Source organism: Amblyomma americanum, chromosome 5 (genome assembly GCF_052857255.1).
Source record: "Amblyomma americanum isolate KBUSLIRL-KWMA chromosome 5, ASM5285725v1, whole genome shotgun sequence".
NCBI lineage: Eukaryota > Metazoa > Arthropoda > Arachnida > Ixodida > Ixodidae > Amblyomma > Amblyomma americanum.
Window position 1 is genome coordinate 204,034,852 of NC_135501.1, and position 21,423 is coordinate 204,056,274.

The 21,423-nt window shown below is 43.4% G+C and overlaps 4 protein-coding genes across 18 annotated transcripts in view; 1 reads left to right on the forward strand and 3 right to left on the reverse strand.

Annotated features, from left to right (window-relative positions):
* LOC144133467 (zinc finger FYVE domain-containing protein 1-like) overlaps positions 1–3,975 on the reverse strand; it is a 39,962-nt gene extending 35,987 nt beyond the window's left edge. For 2 of the 12 annotated variants that reach the window (XM_077666576.1, XM_077666574.1), the window contains exons 1-2: positions 3,335–3,462; positions 666–851 (exon numbers count right to left, since the gene is read on the reverse strand). In XM_077666576.1, coding sequence (XP_077522702.1) covers positions 666–787 — 122 coding nt within the window. In that variant the 5' untranslated portion in view covers positions 788–851; positions 3,335–3,462. Of the gene's footprint in view, positions 1–665; positions 852–2,729; positions 3,303–3,334 lie in introns of those variants that run through there. The other 10 variants (XM_077666579.1, XM_077666575.1, XM_077666570.1 and 7 more) reach the window with 10 other exon arrangements.
* A 219-nt stretch (positions 3,976–4,194) lies between these two features.
* LOC144133471 (uncharacterized) lies at positions 4,195–11,325 on the forward strand. Of its 4 annotated transcripts, none has more exons than XM_077666584.1 (13): positions 4,195–4,439; positions 4,572–4,650; positions 6,138–6,253; positions 6,344–6,440; positions 6,916–7,032; positions 7,117–7,188; positions 7,370–7,435; positions 7,506–7,623; positions 8,157–8,266; positions 8,783–8,871; positions 9,839–9,937; positions 10,875–10,992; positions 11,100–11,325. In XM_077666584.1, the coding sequence occupies exons 1-13, from the start codon at positions 4,324–4,326 to the stop codon at positions 11,292–11,294; spliced, it is 1,392 nt and encodes a 463-aa protein (XP_077522710.1). In that variant the 5' UTR covers positions 4,195–4,323; the 3' UTR covers positions 11,295–11,325. The 4 variants fall into 4 exon arrangements, with proteins under 4 accessions (XP_077522710.1, XP_077522709.1, XP_077522711.1 ...); XM_077666583.1 differs by having other exon boundaries at positions 4,196–4,439; positions 6,135–6,253; XM_077666585.1 differs by having other exon boundaries at positions 4,207–4,439; positions 4,568–4,650; positions 6,135–6,253.
* Positions 11,326–11,434: 109 nt separating this feature from the next.
* Positions 11,435–15,114, reverse strand: Sirt6 (sirtuin 6). Its single transcript, XM_077666587.1, has one exon. The coding sequence runs from the start codon at positions 14,916–14,918 to the stop codon at positions 13,890–13,892; it is 1,029 nt and encodes a 342-aa protein (XP_077522713.1). The 5' UTR covers positions 14,919–15,114; the 3' UTR covers positions 11,435–13,889.
* Positions 15,115–16,003: 889 nt separating this feature from the next.
* The window catches only part of LOC144133475 (nuclear pore complex protein Nup133-like), a 50,116-nt gene continuing 44,696 nt past the window's right edge, over positions 16,004–21,423 (reverse strand). Inside the window, exons 27-31 of the mRNA XM_077666589.1 lie at positions 20,401–20,462; positions 20,116–20,172; positions 19,654–19,793; positions 16,807–16,892; positions 16,004–16,318 (exon numbers count right to left, since the gene is read on the reverse strand). Coding sequence (XP_077522715.1) covers positions 16,179–16,318; positions 16,807–16,892; positions 19,654–19,793; positions 20,116–20,172; positions 20,401–20,462 — 485 coding nt within the window. The 3' untranslated portion in view covers positions 16,004–16,178. The remainder of the gene's footprint in view (positions 16,319–16,806; positions 16,893–19,653; positions 19,794–20,115; positions 20,173–20,400; positions 20,463–21,423) is intronic.

The following is a 21,423-nucleotide window of genomic DNA, read 5'->3' on the forward strand; positions in this document are numbered from 1 at the left end:
AAAAGAATGTGACAACTGATTAAGGCAAACCTGAAAGAGTGCCCTCAAAAAGTGGCAATTCTAACTTACAGCCATACCAAGCCAAGGCGAGCTGTTGCACAGGTGTATTTTTCTTTAATGCAATCTCCTTCCATATTTTCACTTTTAACTTAAATAAATATATAGAGTACAGGGTGAAATTTCTGAACCATTCTTGGAGAACAGCCCTGTTAAATCAAATATGACATCGCACGCAGCGTGTTTTGAGAAATGTAATCACATAATCACAGGTCAGCAATGCCTGAAGGCATCCTTTGCACGCACACTATTCATGAGACATGCACAAAGTTCATCGGGGGTATTAATATAAAAAGTATTGTTTTCATCAGAATGGCAGACTGTTGGACAAGTCGGTGCATGTTCTCAACATGAAAGAGTGCGAAGAAGATGACAACACAAGAAAGTGCACATCTGTGCATCTTTTTTTCTTGTGTTGTGGTCTTCTTCGTGCTCTTTAATGTTAATTTTGTTTTTGTAATTCAAACAGAAGCAATGGCATTCTGAAGCCTGTGGTAATGTGAATCAAGTGTACAACAACCAACAGCGCATGCAGAACCGTTGGCATGGTCCAACTTGACATCAGACACCCCCCTTGGCATGCAACATCAATGACGAACTGTAATCACCTTGGGTTAGGTCCCCTACAAGTGAGGCGCTCCGTGCAGGTTGCCCGGGCAGGTCGGGTTGGTGCGTGTGGTGAACGGGCCTGACTAGACTGGGAGTGAGAGACCACGTGCGTATGGTTCATTGAAGGGACTGCCACACGACTGGCTTGTAACCACTGCCAGGACTCCTAGCTTCCATGGGAGTCCCTGCGTGCAAAGGAAGCCAAATATTATTTCAAGGGCAACCAAACAGCACTGAGCACCGATGCATGCATGCAGGGAACCCTGCCTTCCAAAGCCTGTGATGCGACACAGAGCTGCAACGTTTTGTTTTAAAATAGGCAAAAACAGGTGTATATTTCGTTCAATTTGTCTTGCGTGACACGCCGCAGGTGGAAATGTGAACGCTCAAATGGCAGACATGCTTTTCAGTCTGACTGTTCTGGATAAGCTGGTCTGTTTCGATAGCTTCGCAGCACAAAAGAATGCTTAAAAGGACATCTGCAATGGGATAAAAGTGCCATAGGGAACAATGGGATAAAAGTGCCATAGGGATGTGCAACACAGCAGCCCGACATCAACACAGTGCCCTATTACTAGCAGACATGATGAGCATAAATATTATAACTGACATCAGGGTGACATAAACATCAAATAAATTTTAAGCAGGATCAACATGAAGTCTGTTAATACCAATCCTATTTCAAGTGCTTAGGACTCCTGCTGATTTTTTCATAGCTTATCCTCACGGCAATATGGCGAAATGGCACACCAATTTTGTTATGACATTTACATAGATGAACCTCTCTACTGTTGGTGCTGTGCCTGTCTATGCTAACCAGTGGTTACCTGGTGCCGAATCCACAAGACTTGTTCGCTATACAACCAGCTCGCTTCCCCGCGCGCGATTGGATGTGTCGCCACAAGTCGTCAGCTGGCCTGACGACACATAGAGACGTTACCAATCACAAGCGGCAACCTGCGGCGAAACAAGCTGGTTCTATAGCGAACTCTCTTGTGTATTCAGCCCCAGGTTTGCCTGCTGCAATCGTGTACCACTTTTCAGAAGGCCATAACAAAGCTGGCTACTAAATTTAATTTCAAAACGACTCCAGCAAAGCACATACCAGGCTTAGAAGGCTCTGAAAAAGAAATTTAGAATGTTGGAGCGGCCCAAAAACTTGAAACCAGCAGATTAAAACGACTTACTAATTGCAAATTGAGAAAAACCATGTTTAGTTTGCAAACGAATCCACTGTCAATGTTTTGTTGCTTCTAGCAATAATTTTTTTTGGGTACTAAACGAACAGGTGCTTGAGAATGGATACCGAAACATCTTCGGCAGTAAGACCACCAATAAAGATGGCACAAAAATAAAACTTCCCCTCTGCAATGGAAGCAAACTTTCAGATCATTACTAATTGGTCACTGTGCCTATAAGACTTCCTGTTGCTTATTACAGCTTTAAACTGCAACAACAAACTTTAAACTGAATCGATCTGGTCACACAGCAAGCCAACATCACACAATGCTGAGAACCCTGTAGTAATTTTCTACTGTGTTACCAGTGAAATTCAGCTACCACAGAAAGCAATAAAACAATTGGTTGAGCAATCAGCAGCTGGAAATCATCGCAATTAAGATGCTACTAAGGACACAATGAAAAAAATAATTAACTGCAGGTCAATACGCCAGGCTAACGCATTCATTGAATTTGTAATGCCTTTTTGGTAATAATTATCCCTCACAAGGCTGAAAAGAAAAAAGTACCAGACTTTTCACCATTCCCAAAGGTGAAAGAGATGATGCCAACAGCTTCGTCACACCACCACAAGAGCCCGCACCTCTAGTCCACCTCAATGTCATCACAAATGGAATATTCCCAGATGCCAGCATGTAAATGCCGGCCTTCAGTAACAACACAACACAATGGCAACCCTGTTTACAACAAGGGAAGTGTCCGATACAGCCAGTTGGGAAAGATTTAGTTGAAAACAAATATTAATCAGCATAATTACGTAGCTGCGACTTCTGTTTTGTAAGAATTTCCTGCCTAGTAACTTCACAAGCAGCCCTATAACTCACCAACAAGATGACATTGCTTCATTTCACTTGTCCGCACAATATCTACGCACGAATCTTTATGACCACCTTCGGTGGCCCACAGAGGTGATGCAATGTTTTTCAACATTAGGCACTGAGCTGCCACTTGCCCGTTGAATATATTTACCAACATTCAAACACTTCAGTGCAGGCATGAGATACACTGCATACACTGCAGGCGTGAGATACTGCACGGTCGCGTAACGTGCTGCAGCGCTGATAACGTGTATCCCGCAAAGCGTGGCAATCTGCATACGACAAGGGAAGGCAAACGGCAGTTAGCAAACGGCACAGTGTGGCTGAAGGCTCCGCGCCGCAAACGTGAAACGCACCTGACGACATGGTTTAGCAATAAAGAGCGGAAACAGCGCATCTCTTGCAAAACTGAGTACTTGTGTGCACTAGGTTAATTCCAGACTCGACGCGTGCTTCGAAATGACAAATATCTAAGAACAATCTGGAAACGCTGCCCAAAAGCGCAAACGAATCCTCAGAATTGTGTAGTAAAGCGGGCAACGTTCAAGTAACCGAGTTTTGGACAGTCGGGCAACAGGCGGCGACAAATTCGCGGAGAACGATCGTCTCACCAGTGTCAACAAAGCAGCAGCCTTGGTATGAGTCACCACTCGAAACTTTTAATTTGAGAGGGGCAGCAACACTGTTCGCGCTAGGCTAAGAATCGCGGAACGAACGCCGGTGGGCGTGAATAAACGCCCGCCAAGGCTAAATAAACAATTGGTAAGCACTGCAATCTTGTTTACGAACTACAAACTTCCCAAAAGCGTTTTTTGAGGCAAAGACAACGAGTTGGCTTCACAGGACCCACCGCGGTGCCCCGCGTTATCTCAAGACGTAGGCTAGATAAGTCAAGGCGAAGCCCGAAGAACCGCAATTCTTTATCGAGATGCCAACAAGCCGACTGCCGTCCCTAAACGTTGATGTTCCGAGTTGAGGAAACTGACAACGCACAGCACTCGGAGGAACACCAACCTCGAGGAAGTGGTGTCACTGTGGCCGAAGCCGCTGGCTCTTCGACGGAACTCGACGAAACAACGGGGAATGCAGCTCTAACGTACTGACTGGACTCTCGCTGCTGCTAAGCTTCGCAGAGCATGAGTTATTTTGCAACGCGACCAGCCATTAATACCGCGATAAAGTGCGCGAGAAAGACAGCTGTTTTTGAGATCACAAGCCAGTCAGGCCAGTTGCCGCTGGATTAGCGCTCGTTGCGCCGCCGCGCGAAGGCGTTACAGTCTCGTTACAGTCAGCATTCTTGAAGGCCATTAACAATCCAACATTTATCTGCAAAAAGTGGTCACTTCATCATGCATAAAGTTACAATGTGACTTTCAACACATAGAGCTCATAAGGGTATATAACTGCGAACAAAAACATTGGTGGCCTATGATGAGGGACGCCAGTATCATCTATCCATTCTCACTACCGTTCAAAGTTACTTCCGTTCCATCCACTGTACTTCCGTGTTCTGCTTCAGTGGCTGGCTGTTGCTTGACGAATTTTGTAATCTTTAAGTTGTATTGCAGGTCTTTGATCAAGTTACGTTGATTTCTAGTAGATGTACAGCGATGACAAATCCGACGTGAAACTTATTACACTGGTGGAATCTAGGCGTCATGATAGTTCACCTAGGAATCGTGGACTCGAAACGACAAGTTCTTCTGCATCGTCAATGTATCCTTTTGGTAATCGGACTGTTCCCGAGCTGGTACCTTGCGATTTTAAGCTTAGAGAAACTATAAGCTGACCGCGTGTGAAAAAAAAAAAAAACTGGCGCAAAAACCTTGATTTACTGTCTGCAGACAGACATGACGTTAGTGTGAGGAGCTTCAAGGAATGCGTTGAACTCGTCTTGAATGACGGGCAAGTCTGTGGTCCTGTAAAGGTACGCAACATTATTTCGAAATGACTTGTGAGAAAAGATTGATATACAAAACTTTTGGACCCCTTTCCACCACCTCACCACACACACACCTATCACTCCAAGAAAAAGGTAAAATATGAGTAAAGTCGTTTTGACTGTACTACTATTGTGGGAGGTTCTACAGTTCGTTTATGTATGTATTTGAAGTTTGTTTGCTTGTTTACCCTCAGGGCCAGAGGGCATTACAGAGGGGAGTGGGATTGCATGCTAAAACGAAGCAGCAGAAAAACATCAGCAGGTTTGGAAACCGGGGGGGGGGGAAAAAAAGCCAGGAGAATTTCGGCAAAGATAAACATCTGTGGCAGAAACTAACAGACATATACAGTGAAGACAAATGCAATAAAAACTGACAAAAATTTATAAACAGATTACATACTACTACATGCCGGGGAAGGTGGTTCTAACTCGCACAAGTGCTGGGAATTAATGAATAAAAATGTTTAGTGTGGCATGAAGGAACTCCTACTTTGTGGCAATAATTGATGCAAGATGAAACATGTATAAGGGTAGCTATAGCTGGAAAGAATTGTTATGCTTTATCTTGTGAAGCAGGAATAAATGAGAAAATATTCCTCAAGTGTGAAAGCAGTGGTCATCGTTATGATGACATTGGAGTGGGAAGTAAGAACCATGATGCATGGTTTTATACAGAATCTAGTTCAGATGCTAGTGTTTTATAAAGAAGTAATTTTACAGAACTTGAAGAAAGGTAAATTTTAATGCGGTAGCCCTAAGTATAGTTAACATTGTTTGCAATAATTTCAACATGCGGTTGTAGAGGTTAGAAGCTACATACATGCCAAGGCATTTGTAGGAGAACACAGTCTTCAGAGGGGTATTGTTAAAATTGGAAAATGGCTGTTATGGTGCTGCATTAAGAAAAACGTGTTGACATTTATTAACGTTAAGCACCATATGCCATAAGTCACACTGTTCCAAAACGTGGTTAATATCTGTATTAGGGAATGCTTGAGCCCACTGAAGAGCAACAGCTAGGAATCATCTTGATTTGCTGTCACAAACTGAGAATGATTAGTGAGGAAAGACTGAAGCCACAAAATTACTTTAGGATCAAATTTAAGGTTTCACTATTTGAAAGGAGTAATTGCTGTGAAACTTTCTCAAAGGATTTTGATAAATGAAGGAATATGCACTCTACCATAGAACCCCGGCCAAGAATGGAGTGAACGAAATGTGCAAAACAAAATAAGCAGTGTCTTGCATGAAAATGTTTTATGAAATCTGCGCTCGGCATAACTTAAAGAATTTGACTCTAAGAAGCTTGCAAAGTGAGAATAGATGACGTGTTCAATGATCTTATAAGGGGTCATGAAAAGTGCTCTGAAAATAATACAGGATCAGATTTAATTTATTTAACTGAAATTTGGATACTCATTTTTTTTTTTTTTACTATGAGACTGCCTTTCTTGTTGCTGTATTTTCAGAAGCTTGAGGACATTTTCATTTACCACATTTGCCGCGAGAACATTCATTACCTTCTGTGCGCAAGAACTGGTGGAGATTCAGTAGCGTCAGATGCTTCTGCCATTGAATTTTTAAATGAGTAAGTTTTAATACTAAAATTATCAGACTATATTGAAGTAATGCGCACAAGTATGTTTGATGCCTGCATTTTTTGATTCCTTGATTTCAGGTTGTATATGCTTATCAAAAACTTTTGTGGAGCCACCACAGAGGAGAGCCTACGTAAAAATGCATTACTTATTGAAGAAATATTATCAGAGACAGTTGTGAGTACAAATTTTTCGGTGCAAACTTTGCACTGTTGATTCTCAGTAATAAAACTATGTTTCACTATAAGTATTTGTGTTATGTGAGTCTTTGAAATGTCCTCACCAGTTACAAGCAGTTTATCTTCTTTTAGTGTCATTTTTCCGTGTGAAAAAAATTTTTTTCTAGGATACGTCTGATAAACTCCTTGTGGAACAATACTCATGGTGGGCTGGTGAAATTCAGTATTGAACGATGTAATTTGTTATAACATGCACCATTCTGTTGTGCCATCATCCTCATTACTCGATGGGCAGCACGATAGAAAATGCTGTAAGGGGGTTATGAACATGGTTAATACAATTTGCAAGTAAAGGTCTTTTTTCAAGACTTTTTACAAAGTCTTATTATATAGCAGTATTCTGGCAGTGAAGGAGGCCTAGTATATTTAGGCATAATGTCGGTCAATAGTCCATCTTTTTCCGTTGTTTTCAGAACCGTGGACACATTTACACGACGGATTTATCCTCTCTTCGACCCTGTATCTACAGTGAGCCAACTGACACACCTGCTTTAAAGAAAACAGTCTTGATGTCCACCCTTACGACAGCAGTAAGCTTCCAATGTAGTGCCACCACTTGTAATGCCATACGACAATGAAACTTTGTTGGCACTGTCCCTTCTTTCTGCCTGCAGGATACAAAGCCCATTGTGCCAAACACTACAGCTCTGAGGCCAGTGTTTGGGTCAAGGTTGGAGCAAAGCCAGGTGAAGACCTAAGATTTGATGTCCAGTTGTATTACAGGTAGCGCTAAGTGACCAGTTTGAGTGCTGCGCGGTTCTCCCTTAATGCGTGTGTGAAATCTTTAAATCAAAAAGATCAAGGCTGTTTTAGTTGCCAAATTTTATTATTTGTTGTTGATGATGCTTGACACGTTTCCACTTGCAGAACCAGCTCAGGGCTGAAATATTTGTCGATGTTGTTGAGAAGATTTACGCCACAATTTCCAAAGAGGTAATGACAGCTGCTTGACTTGAATGCACACGAAACTACTCATATCTTTTTATCATGTCTTCAAAATCAGGGCAGTGTCACAAACTTTTCACTCTGCGGCAGTGTAAACTTGAAAAGTTGTCTTGAGTCCAAAGCAAGTGTCATACTTGGCTTCAATGAAGATTTGGTTCTTGCATCATCTGAATCAGGTATGCATTTTTTCTACTGTACTAATGTTCAATTTTAGTGTCATGCAACTTTCTGATGTATAGCATTTGGGCAAGAGACGCTGTGGCAAGAAATGCAGTTGTATACCACAGCTGGATTTTTAAGAATAGAGTTTGCATAAGTAAGATATGGATATAATTCGGTAAGGTCAGTCAGAATAAGTATAATACATCTTAGTAGCTGTGGCCAAAGGTTCATTATCTGTGCCACATTGGCTTTCCTACAACATATTGTACCTTTTCTATTTCACCTGTGTTTTCCTGTTCAGGCTCAGCCTGTCTGTTTCACACCTGAGTTAATCTTGCATCATGTTACTCTAGTTGCATTTTCCAACTTTAGTTTTGTTGGCCTCAATTTGCAGATGCTAATACTATATGTAGCACAAGAAACTGAAGCTTCCAACACACTCTTCTGAAGTGATGCCACTTGGGGGTTATTCCAGAAATTTTACTGACTGCATGAGAAGTCCTTGGCTAGATTTTTATGCAATAGCTTTTCTGTCCTTGCCTTCTAGAATCCTACAGCACAGATGTCGTTCTTTCGAATTACATCCTTCACGAAACGGTTAAAAGTGACAAGTTTGCTGTTGACCGAACCCTGACTGTTATAGCTCCCCAAGGAGAAGTGAGTACAGAGCTGATTAATTCGATTAAGAATCAATTGATCTTGTATGCCTTGGCATGCACTGGTTGCACTATGCACTCAGCTTCCAGTCTGTTGATGCTCTGAAGATGTGATGCAAGGTTTTGCTAATAATAATGCGTGGTTACTAGTAATGTAAAAGAGCATGCTTTTTTTTAACAAATACAGACTGTTAAAGTTGGAATTTCTCAGTTGTTTTGCAAGAAGTCTTTGCACTATATTTTAAATTAGTACTAATGTGAGTAGAACCAGGTTTTAAAAAATCTCACTGTAGGAGCAGCTTCACTTGACTCTGCTGGAACCTTTGAATTATGACTGTCATGACCATGGCAGATTTGTTTCACTGCTACTTTCTCTTGTTGACTGTTTTTTTTTTGTGCTAACACAGGCAGCTTCACTTGACTCTGCTGGAACCTTTGAATTATGACTGTCATGACCATGGCAGATTTGTTTCACTGCTACTTTCTCTTGTTGACTGTTTTTTTTGTGCTAACACAGGTTCCAGTTTTGAGGTACTGTACGACCAGGCCAAACAATGGATATCCCTTCTCAATCACCACTGCAGTCGAGGAGGTGCCTCACTCTAGGTGATGCAACTTTTGTGGCACATATATCCAGCTGTTTTGCTGCTTTGGCCACTTGCAGGTCACTTGTGCACACGCAGCTTCAAAGTGCCCACGTCGCGTAAGTTAACCCTTGTGAGAGATTATATGACCAGTCAGCTTGGTTCACGTGGTCACAGCGCAGCGACGCCGAGCTTTTACTGGTTTTCTAGAATCTCGAAGCTTTCAGTTTTTTGAAATTTTGAAACAAATTTGAAATCATGAACTGCAACCGGCAGATCCAAAATAGGGAAGTACCCCTGTCCACATATTTTCTTGCATATAAAAAAGAAATTTTAAAAAAGGAAAGATGCATTAAAACTGGCCCTTCTTCCTGGGCACATCAGCTGCGCTCTGTGGGAAGGGAAAGAAGAGGGACTGTGAGAAAGTTAGTGGAGGGCATCGAAATAAATATGACCACCAGGGGTTTTTTAGCGTGCACTGGCATCAAAGGGCAGATGGGTGTCTTTGCACTTCACCTTCATAGAAATGCTGCTACACATTGGTGGTACCTGCCATTAAAAGAATCACAGAGTTATACAGTTGTCATTACACTGTGCATGGTAATTTGAGAACTGCACGTGCAATTATGCAGAACTTTGCTGGCCATAGAAAGGCCAGGAACATTCATCACAGCATGTTCTTGAGCTTGTCATTAAGTGCACAGAACCACTAAAAACTCACAGGTTTCTAACTCAAGCTTGCTACACAATGGAAAATAATTGTGGCTGCTTCCACATGTGAGAAAAAGAGCGGTGTAAAGTAGAAATCTGATTGCATTGATTTTTTTCATTCATGTAATGTTTATTTAATGACTTAAACTTGCTGATGGAGGACTTGTTTAGCTGTCAACGTACGAGTTGTTTAGTGCAGGACATGCCATTCTTAAGAGGAAAGGAAGTGCGCCAATGAATGTGTTGATTGTTAACAGTGTCTCATGGTGTCATGACAGGGACCTGGTTTTAACAGTGAAGCTGCGCTGCGAAGGAAATGCAGCATCTGAGGCTGTTGGAACTACCCTGGACATTCCTGTGCCTTGCACAACTAGTGGGTTAGTGACCTACCCTCCGCACCACTAGCAGCACCCCTCACTTCGTCCCTGTCCATATCATGGCTGATGTTCCCTAAAACCATTCTTTGTGCACGCAAACTAATCCGGCTCACTTAAACAGAACATGTGGTATGCTGTCGTAACTTTTTACAGTGATAGCAATGCGGCCTGCATTCTTGAGGTTTTGCATCAGGCATCTGAATGCAAAGCCACAATGTTTCATAGCAGCTGTGCCGCAAACTGACAAGTGGTAGAATTGGTCGTGTAGAAAGACTGCATGTGCGTCGCAGCCATCCTGCGCACTGAAGCGATGATGCAGGGCACTGCACCCGAACTTTACCTGTAGTAACAGAAGCCTGTCTTTCCATCTATGGTATCATGTAGAACAACCGTTAATGTACGAGTTGCCGTTTACACGAGGTGAAAAAAATGTTCAAATTTTCTGCGTAATGCACAATATCACTTTACATACTACTCTAATCTATTACCATGGCATTAACAATGCTTCAAAACCAGAGGTAAAGTACTGCAAAAGTTAAGGTGAGAAGTTGGGCTAGTTGGTACATAATCATGGTTAACGAGTGCATAAAAGACAAAGACGCAGAGAAGACGACAACAACACAACACAAACACTCCTGCAAAAGTGTCTGGAAAAGTGCATATTGTGGTATGGAACATTACCATGCAGTAGGTACCTAAGCTGGTACAAAGGAGCTCCCACCATTACTACTGTTAGAGTGTCCCACGTGTCAGTTAGGGGGTCAATAATTTTTGTGTGCAGCTGACAGTTAACCTGAATCATATCCTGCATGCATGCATTTTTGTGGTGCTTGCAACATTTTCAGGGAGGTTTTCAATGTCTGAAATTTTCTGCATGGGATTTGTTGCATATATGCAAATGCATAAAACTGAGCCCTCCATGTCTTTTGTTAAACAGGCTCATGAAACGTTTCAATGAACTGGAGCAAACTGCAGAGCTCCAATGTGAAAACAAAAAAATTGTGTGGAATATCAAATGCTTAAAGGCCAAGTCGGAAGCAGTGGCGAAATTCAGAGTGAGTCTTTGACACAACTGATTTCCAGCATGGCTCGTTTGGCAAGGCATGCGTTATTTGCAAGTGCGCACACATCTACATATGTTCATTCCCCCCCCCCCCCCCAGCTTGCCAATGCCAATGAAGGTGGCTTCGGGAAGCTTGAGCTTGGACCCATCTCCATGAAATTTGAACTTTCAAACCAGTCAACGTCAGGGCTCAAGATCCGCTTCCTGAAGACCGATCAGCATTCTGGCAGCAACATTCAGCGCTGGATACGCTACGTCACTACATCAGACTGCTGGGTTCAGCACCTGACATGACTAAAATAAATGGCTAGCAAATTGTCATATTTTTCTGCCTGTTGGATGCTTGTGATCATAAAGTTGTGGCCTTTGCATTGATGCATGACAAGAAGTGTAACAGAAATGTTGTGCAGGCTTTGTATTCAACAGCTGAAACGCAGACTTCGCACATTTTATTGATGCACTCCGGTTTATCTGATGAAAACAGTGTTGCGATTGCTTCAACATTGACAGTAAATACAAAGTGGGATGCAGCAAGTGATCAGAAACCAGCCTGGTCAATGACTATGGAAGGTAAAGCAAAAAAAATTAAAGGTGCACATAAGTCTCCTCATGTGCTGAAATGCGAGAGCATTTCGAGTTCCATTGCCTCATATGTTACTTAGCAATGTAATTAATTAGATATTTATTTAATTCAATAACTTAATTATCAGTTAACTTCTTCAGTATTAGTCACTTTTATTAATCATTTCATTATTTTATCATTTGCTCAATTCTCCATAATTACTAGCAAATTGCAAATTTCATGAATTACTTGAAGTAATTAGTTAAATTGCCTTGTTATTTCATTATTTTATTCAGAAATCTGATAATTAAAACTTTCTATTCAATCATAATTAACCATTACAAATCATAATTGCACTCTTGCTGGATGATCAGCAGTTTATGCTCTGTTTACACTTCCTGCCCACAGCCCGTGGTAACACATCTTGTCTAAAGCCCCTCAATTGAGGGGCTTTAATCCTGTCCACGTCACTCGTGAGGCTTTCTCATAAAACTCAGCCATGGAAGCACAAGACGAATCTGAACTCATTCGCCCTGCTGCTTAGCACTTTCTTCGTGGGTCACATGCAAAAGGTAGTTTCTTCCTTGCTGTCAAAGGCAGTAAAGTAATAACTTACCGAGATGCATATTGCAATGACCAACACGTCTTTTTTTACCATGCAATGATCGATCATTTGTTTTGCCATGAAATGCTGCTTGAATAAACTTAATGGTATTAAGGCCAGATCTCCACTTAAATTGGACTGAATTCCAAAGGCCATGTAAATTCTGTCATTGAAGACCAATATAGAGAGCAACATTATTTTGCATTTAAGGCCATTAACTTTTCAGTGCAGAAAATCAAACTAGAAATAAAAAGTTCATTCTTTTTTGTTTTATTCATAAGTTTGTTTCCCATACTGTCGGGAGGTAGGCGACGGGACATAGCATCTGAACTGCAATGTGTCCCACCAAAATTGATTTAAAATTTATTCAATGAAACTTTGTAGCATGCATGATGATGAATATGCAAGGGATCAAAAAGTGCAGTTGCCCGACTGTGCAGCATGTTCAGGTGGCACATTACTACACTTAAAATGCAGATAGTTGATGCTTATTTAGGGCGCGTTAAGTTTTGAAGCTTGAATGTGATGGATGTCGTATAAAAGCAAGTTGGTTTAGACCACCTGGGGTTTTTTGATGTACTGTGAAACTGCTGCCCATTTAGTGTCCAGCCTATGTGAATGTGATGCAGCAACACCCTTGTGTATGCACTGATGGAATATCTTTGCCAGTCAGAAGGTCCCCACACCGGCCTTTGGGCATGAGTGAACACGTTCAGTAGGTATGGTCCACCAACTTTTTGGACTAGCTGCTCTGTTATCGCAGCACATTGCTCGAATATGAAATGTGGACTCAAGCTTTCCTTCATTTTCTTACAGTGGTACCCTTCCTAGTGCTTATTGATCTGTGAAATGCAATCACTTGCAGCCATAGGCAAGCACTTGCAGAAAGTTCCAGCATATGACTGCATATATGTCATAGTCAGATGGTCCAGATCAGCACAGGATCAACATTGAGGCATAGATGTTTTACAAAAGTGAGCTGAATTGCACAATAATCTGTTATCTGTATTAAAAAACATTTGTCAAGATGAGCAACAAAAGCCATCTCGGTTCTATTAATAACAATGCACATCCAGTGGGATGTGCAGCTTCTTGGCTCCAGCTTGCCTGTACTTATTGTCCATTACTGCTTTGCCAGCAGTCATAAATGGGACAGCCCTGCCAAAGCCATGAGCCGAAAAAAAAAAAGACGAAGTAGACAGGGCAAAAACTAGATACTGCAAGTTTAAAATTTTCTGCTCTCATTCACCATTAACAAAAAATTCTTTTGGGCTAACAGCACCTGCAAGAAGACCACAGGTTCCAAGGGATTCATGATTAACAAAGGAGTATTTCAGGGATAATTTACACTCATAATGAAAAAAAGAAAGTAAACAAAATGTGTCATGTAGAACTAAACACCGCGTTCCCTCTGTGTGCTGGCCCTGCAAGCAGCACGGGTACTGTTTTTTGTGCTGCAAAGTTTTCCACGTTAAATGCAGTAACATGCGATGACGTGGGTCAACTATTATGTGGTGTAAGTATCGAGCTGTGGGTGGACTACAACATATACAAGTAACACCGAACAATAACAGCGTGTCACAGACATGACAGCCGCCCGGAGCACCACAAACAGGTGGGAGAGAGAAAAGGTGGGCTCAAAAACAAGTTCGTATCACAATCACGATACCAACACGAGAAATGGATGACTGAAGTCAGTGGGATGTCCCTAGCATCGGATCAATCAACCGGTCGCGTCGGCGGATGATGAACGGCGCTCTTTCTTGACCGCCTTACGCACGCCGGCTTCAACGGAAGACGTTCCTTCCCTCTTGATGGGCTTCTTTTTGTTTTTCCTCGGCGTCGGCGCCTTGGCATCTGGCAGTCCCAGTTTCGGGTACTCCATGGGCGTTTCGCGTTTTCCCTTGGTCGGGTCGCAGGCAGCCGAGTAGGATGGTATCGGGATGCCCAGCCGCTTCATCAGTTTCTCCATGACGTCGTCGACGTAGGCGCGCAGGATCAGGTTGGCCGACTTGTCGATCTTGGTCGGCTGCAGGTTGCAGACGACGATCTTGCCCCCCGTCTTCTTGGCGAGTAGGGGCAGCGACCCGCAAGGGATGATCTGCAGCGACGAGCCCAGACACAGGATGAGGTCGGCGGCTCGGCAGTGCTGGTCGGCCGCCTCGATGGCGTCCTCGGGCAGCTCGTGCTCCCAGTCCAGGATGGAGTCGTGCAGGTGGCCGCGGCACAGCCTGCCGTTCTTCTTGGGCACCGGACAGGGCTCGCCCGTCGGTTTCTGGCCGACCGACTTGGTCGCGGTGCTCCTCACGAACTGCCGGTTGCACTGGTTGCAGCGGTCCAAGAACATGTTGCCGTGGAGGTCCGTGAGGATCTCCAGCGGAAAGCCCGATTTCAGGTGCAGGCCGTCCACGTTCTGGCTGACCAGGAACTTGAGTTTCGAGCTCCGCGCCAGTGCGACCAGGGCCATGTGCGTGGGCGTCGGCACCGCGTCGTCGAACGAAATGTTGATCTGCGGTTTCTCGCCCTGCTGCTCCAGGGTCCAGACGCCCCGAGGACCCCGGAAGTCGGGGATACCTGCCGAGGTGCTGATGCCGGCGCCGGTGATGACAACGATGTGTTTGGAGGCGAGCATCCAGTCCGCCAGCCGCGCGATCTTGTCCTCGAGCAGCGATGCCTCGTCGAACTGCTCCGGCTGGCCGCAGATGCCCTTGTCGGCGTACTCGGACAACCCGCTCGCATAGTCGCAAGACATGGCGAGCTTTTGCGGCAGCTTGCGGTCTCACTAATTAAGCTTTCATCGGCATCACTCCTGTTTCCAATCGATACGATGAGGCGGCTCGCGGAAGAAGGCCGAATTGAGTCTCCGGTCCGAACAAAAGGAAACCAAATACTGCGAATTACTCTGTTCCGAATAAATGTTTTTTCTCTCTCTGACAAAATAGGGTGCACCAAGCTCTCAGTAGGTTGTGCCCTACGTAGTCCACTATGCAGCACCATCTTTCCTATTAGTATATATGTTTTTTGGGAAGGTTTCGCTTTCGCTTTTATGGGTACTCTGCTTTTTAAAAATCTGCTACCGCTTTTTCAAAGGTTTGACGGGCTTATCTCTGCATTTTATTTTTGTGAACAGGTCTAGTTCGTGTTTATCATGCACATCAGCAATCTATTTGACTCCTATTAACCTAGCAAGGTTTCCATTTTCTTGGCTCGTCTGCGAGATGCTTTTTAGTTTGAAAGTAAAACGAAGCATTCATGCAATTACAGCACGCTCAGTGTGTCAAAGTGTCGGGCTAGTTCACCATAGATACTCCAAGTGCTAGCTAGAAACTATTGAACAAAGCGGCAGATAACTCTCAGTTCAGTTAGGTCGCTGAATCAAAACATTTTCCCATTAGCCTAATGATCACCGCCACAACACCGAACAAGAAAACAGCTAACCGTGCGTTTCAAAAACTAGCAGTGTGCAGCATTATATAGCTCTTAATCCTACTTGTCAAGCTCTGGTAAAATAATAGCTAATGCAAAGTAACTCAGTTCAGTTAGGTTGCTAAATCAAAATTTTTCCGTTAGCCTTATGATCACTGTCACAACATCAAACAAGAAAACAACTGTGCTTTTCAGAAACTACAAGGAAGTGCAGCAGCATTATAGTTCTTATTCCTATTTGACAAGTTCTGGTAAAATAGTTAGTGCCAAGCAGTAAAAATTTAAACAAGCCATTCAGGAAATGTGCAATAGGATTCATGTTTTGCTGCTTTCATTACACATTCAAGAATTCCAGCTTTAAAGGGAACGATTTGCACAACTTTACTAAAGACAACAATGTGAGACTTCAGATGCAAACAAACAATCTTTATTTATGAAAAACAGTAACAAGGAGATGCAATCGGTAGTGAAAAACAAAGGAAATTGGACAAATAGTACACTATGAGCACTGAAGATGAGTTTGGCATGACAGATGTTCTTTTTACACTGCAAAGACCTGGGAATCTCATGCTTGATGCAAGGAACTCTACATGGCAGTCGTTCGCTTCATGTGCTCATAGCCAGCAGCCAATATGAATGAGAAATTGGGGTTGCTGCTCAAGTCCTGCAGGTCTGGCATTTCAAGCAACTCTTCCAAGGATGGCAGATACTCGGACAGGTTCCGACCTTTGTTGGACGACAAAGGCAAGGAAGAGGCAGGCGGAAAGGGAGTGGGAGAAAGAAACAACAGTGAGACATGCTTTGCACAACCACCTGCTGCTGTAGAAGCCCTGCGTATCTTCGGATAGTATAGTCTTAAAACTGATGCTAAAACAGGACAACATTTTGCTGACAGCGGCCTCAGAAATAAACCACAGCGTAAATTCTTCACAATGCTACGAGCTTGCATCCAGAATTTGCTGGCAAGTACTGCGACATCTAATTTATCACTGAATTAGGGCAGCCTTTTTCCAAACCACTATTTATGACACAAGGCTCTTTCTACTGACATCTAATCACTAAACTACACATCAAGCTGCACAATTTTAATATGTACTGTAGTCACCGCAAACTGCATACTAAAGGATTTACCATTTACTGCCCCCCCACCCTTGGACGTTCACCAGCAGACAATGCTACTTTTAGAGTTTGCAAGGTGACAATGGGGAACTCACCCTGAGAAAAGCCCAGGTCTGCAATTCTGAAGAAAAGCAAATCCTTCATGACGCTCACAGGATCATCAGTGTCCAAGTCTTCCCACCTAGAATACAAAAATGCAGAAGGACTGAAAACAAAACTACTAGGTGCAAAAACAAGGCATAAAGATGCCTGACAGTGTACTTTAAACATAAGAAACACCTTAAAATCAGTAGTGTGCAATGCAAAGGGGAAAGGGAAATGCAACAAAAAAACTGGAGGACGCTTTATCTTCGCCTTTATGAAGAAAGTGACAACGCATTGCAGCGTTGCCAGGGAGTCCACAGAACGCCATCACCCACATTTTTCTTTCTTTTTTCAGTTGTTTCAATTAATTGATCAATTACACTCTAAATTTTCTTAATTGCCATCAAGCATTGGCTTTCTCATTCTGAACATTTTGACACCTTTGAACCCCCTTATTAATTCAGCAATTAATAAATTAATAGCAATGATTTCATTAACTTGTCACTGCCTATCACACCAATTAATCTCAATCACTAGAACCACAAATTACTACGATACGATTTTTTTACGCAGCACCCAATTACTTCCACCACGCGGTGACAACTATTACTATGCCGACGGCTTTAAGACCTAATGAGCTGTATACACTGTCGCGTAAAACGTGCGCCAGTCCTGTCTTTTGTGTGCCTTCTGTGTCCCCGTTTCTTGCGCCATTACCAGTTTTTCTTTCAACATGAACCAACCCGCCCAAACTAGAGTTTTACTTTTCCCACCTTGATTAAAAAAATGTATCAAAGGACAGTTATGAGTGTGTAATGCTAATGTGTGAGCGCTTGCTGTGGAGTGGCAACAAAGAAAAGATGAGCGCCTGGGCCAGGGAGGATGCTTCCACCCATCCTTGTCCTGTGGTGAGGCTCGAACCAACCACTTTCCGCAGCTGAGGTCACTAGGCTACCCGTCACCTGACATACGCACTCCATGCTCCCGAAGTGGGGAGGGAGTTTTCCCTCTCTTCACTTTGGCACAACAGAGGCAGGTGGTGCTGCAGGTCCCGACGGTGGCGTGAAACTAAGAATGATAAGTACAGCTTCTGTTCAGGCTAGTTGGTTGGATGCCAATGGAAGCATTTGCGGGCACTGCATCGCTACAACAGACACAGGTTAAGAAGGGACAAACAAGAATGCAATGCAGCTTTTATTACAGAACAGCAAGTTCTGCAGATAGATTTCGAAGGCACGCAGATACGCAAGCAAAGAGCAAGGCGAGTGCCCCTATACACACAGCACGAACAGGGGTTTTGTCGTCGGAGGTTGACATGAAACAACAAAATTTGGGCTATCTCAAATTTGTGCATGGTGTGGTAGCCGGTGTCCACATAGACACGAGGCAACACTTCCATCTCATCTAGTCCCGTATTCAGTCATCACTTTGCAACTAATGTGCTGTTACTTTTCTACCAGTGCTTATGCATTTGCTTTTCTACCTTTTTTCCTTTTCTTTTCAAATGAAGAATAAACTTTCCATTGGTAGCATGCACTTGAACCTGTTGCCCGCCCTCCTTTTGGTCCTTCTTAACCAGTGCCTGCTGTAACTCTACGCAATGCCCACAAATGCTTCCACTGAGGAATGAGCTAATAAGAGCCAACACACTAAAATGTGCAGCGATCATGTATTGGTGGTTGGTGGTAATGTGGATGATGACCACTAGATGGTTTCTCCTTCTGCTTTTCCGATTAATGATCGTTATTTATGGCTTTGCATAAACCACAAATATGATTAAATGCGCCTTTCACAGGTCGCTCCTCCCGCCCAGGTCAGAGCATGAGGATCCTGGCATCTTTCATGGCAGGCTTCTCCTTGGCCAGCCTATAACTGAGGATCACATAATCTTTCATGCGTGGCTTGGAGCTCGAGTATCCGCACCTTAAGGTTTGTACATGTTTGTGTTAGGCCTCGGCCAACGCCTTCTAGAAAAAGGCAAGGCCTATGTGCTCTACCTGTGATGTCACTGGCCCGGTTGACAGTGCCATGCCATGAACTGAGGACACAACACTCAAGAAGCGACGGCTGTGAGGAGTGACACAAAGTTAATGTCTTGCAAATACCAAAATTTCCTCTTGGTGTTGCAATAGGATGTCTGTTGACTAATATTTTTATATCAGCAGGCATTTAGAGGTACGCAACGCAATTTAGGAGTCTGTATCGATGCCAGGTTTGTCTGACCTAGTTCTATAGACTCGCAACGTCTACATATGCAGTGTGCCCTCTGCCCGGCTTCTCCTCACACTACCTCGTCTAGGTTCCACTTGCGCTCCATCTGGCACATGTGCGAACGCTTGATGCTGACTGAAATCTTTGCTGCACTCACAGGTAACTTAACTGGAACAAGAGCAAAGGCAAACCTCTCCAACAACAATACAAAGCATAATAAAATAAAAATCCCATTGCCTACCAGAACATGGCTAAAAATTTAAACAAAAAAGATAGCACAGCAAAAGCAAACCTTGAATGTGAAAGGACAAAACAAAGTATACTACAAAAGATTATTCAGAGATCACAAAAAGAAACTGCCATGTCAACCTCTAACTAGCTTAATAAAAGCTGGATTGATATTATGTGCAAGCCTGATCATTTGTTCTGACTAATACACACAACATTTGTTACAAAATCATCTATACTAATACGTAGTGTAAGTATTCTTACAGGTCAGGTGAGACTTGTCACAAAGCCGGAAGAATGAGAGGCAACAAACACCGCACAAAGTGTGAAATGAAGAAAGGCGTCTGCAATATTTCATGATACTATTGAACCACCAAACCCTCTGCATTGAACCTAAGGAATGTCTCAGCTTCGCTTACTGGTTTCTGAGGATGGCCGCACACCAAATACGCATGCGCAGCTCTTGGACTCTTGCCGGCTCGTTGATGAAGTCCAGCAGCTCAAGGGCCTTGGTAAAGTCATACTCATTGGCGTACACATTGTCCACGCTGATGTACATCTGAGTGCGCAGAACAGAAGTTGTCAGTGCACATCACATACAGTACAGCAAGCGCAGGTGCATTCAAGCGCCAACTATTTTTAGCCCAAAATGAATACTAGTACTAGCCCTTCTCTATTACATGGCAGCACTGAAACAGTAAAGTAGACCCCGAGCTGTGGAGAAGCAGCTGAACTATTAACACATGGTCACAAAGCCCTTTCGGACAAGGAACTGACACGGACTGTTCACTCTGACCCAGCCGATGAGAACCGGTAAGACACAAAGTTCCATGGCAGTCACGACAAACCAAATTGTGTACAAAACAGCAGATACTACTCACTTCTATCAACTTTTCTGGGCCAAGCACTTGCATGTCTTTTGCGTCCAAGCAGTATGCCTGCACATATTGTACATGCATCTTGAACAATGTCACAAGGTACAGAACAGACAAGCAAAGCCTTCAGTTAACATTGCAGGCCTCACTTAATATTTATTGCTTTACAGGGGCAGGAATGAAAATGCAAAAAAAAAAAAAAATCAGACGGAAGATAAGACTGAGAAAACAAGAAAAAAAAAATACTAGACAGTTCAGGGCTTCATGAACCTGAATATGACCAGGTCTCACCTCTTTCACTTCAGATGGAAGGGACTCCTGATAAGTGATCACTGCTAGTTCTTTGTTGATGTCTGCGAAAAAAGCAACAACAAAAAATAATTTAAACCAAGAACACTTTGCCAATGTACCTAATGGAATGACACAAAGTAATTTCATTGTTGAAAAGTTTAAAACAGAAAATTTAACCTCATCACTGCCCCGCCTGTCTCGAAATATGTAGCTTGGGCGGTCCCTTTGAATGCTGCAAATGGTGCAAGAATCCGTAAACTTCCCAATTTCGCTGCAGTCAGAGTGCTGCTTGATTACAATGCGTGGGCCCCATGGGAAGCTTCATGGCTCTGGTCTGGCCCATGCACATTTGTGCCCGACTGTCCTTGTCAATTTCAGCTAAAATATCTGCCGCTTGTGTTTGTTCTCCAATCCTTGCCTCTCTCTCCTAAACTACTGAACCCACCTATCCCTACAGTAGGATACAATACAAGAAGGCAGAGGAAAATGACGCTCAAAAGGGGGCCTCCAGCCAATGGCATCGACCATGTCATGACGTCGCAGGTAATCTCATTTCAAGGAGGCAGTTGTCAGTTACTTGCGATTTCACTCTATACCCTCATGAACAATGTTTTATGGCAATGCAGCAAAGGCTTGGCAGAAAATGAAGGAGATGGTCCTTTGTCCCTGTGCCATGGGGCTCCTCAGCACTAGCGACTCTGCACCCTCCCTCCAACATCCTGGAGCTTCACTCCTCCGCACCCCTAGCCCAAATTCCCACGGCACGGAGACAAAGAACAGTCTCCTTCCCTTTCCTGCCTGGCCTCTGCTGCATTGTGACCGCGACTGCCATGAGAACTGGACAATGCCGGTTGGCTGGAGGGCCTCCTTTGAGAGGCATTCACTGCTGCCTTCTCGACTTGTATCCAAGTACAGCTCTCTTTTGAACTGCTTGCTGTGCTGCTCTTGCCCCGATTTCCAGTCATCTCACCAGCCTCAAAGTTTCAGCACCACATACTGCTGGTAAAGTACAAACATCGGTCA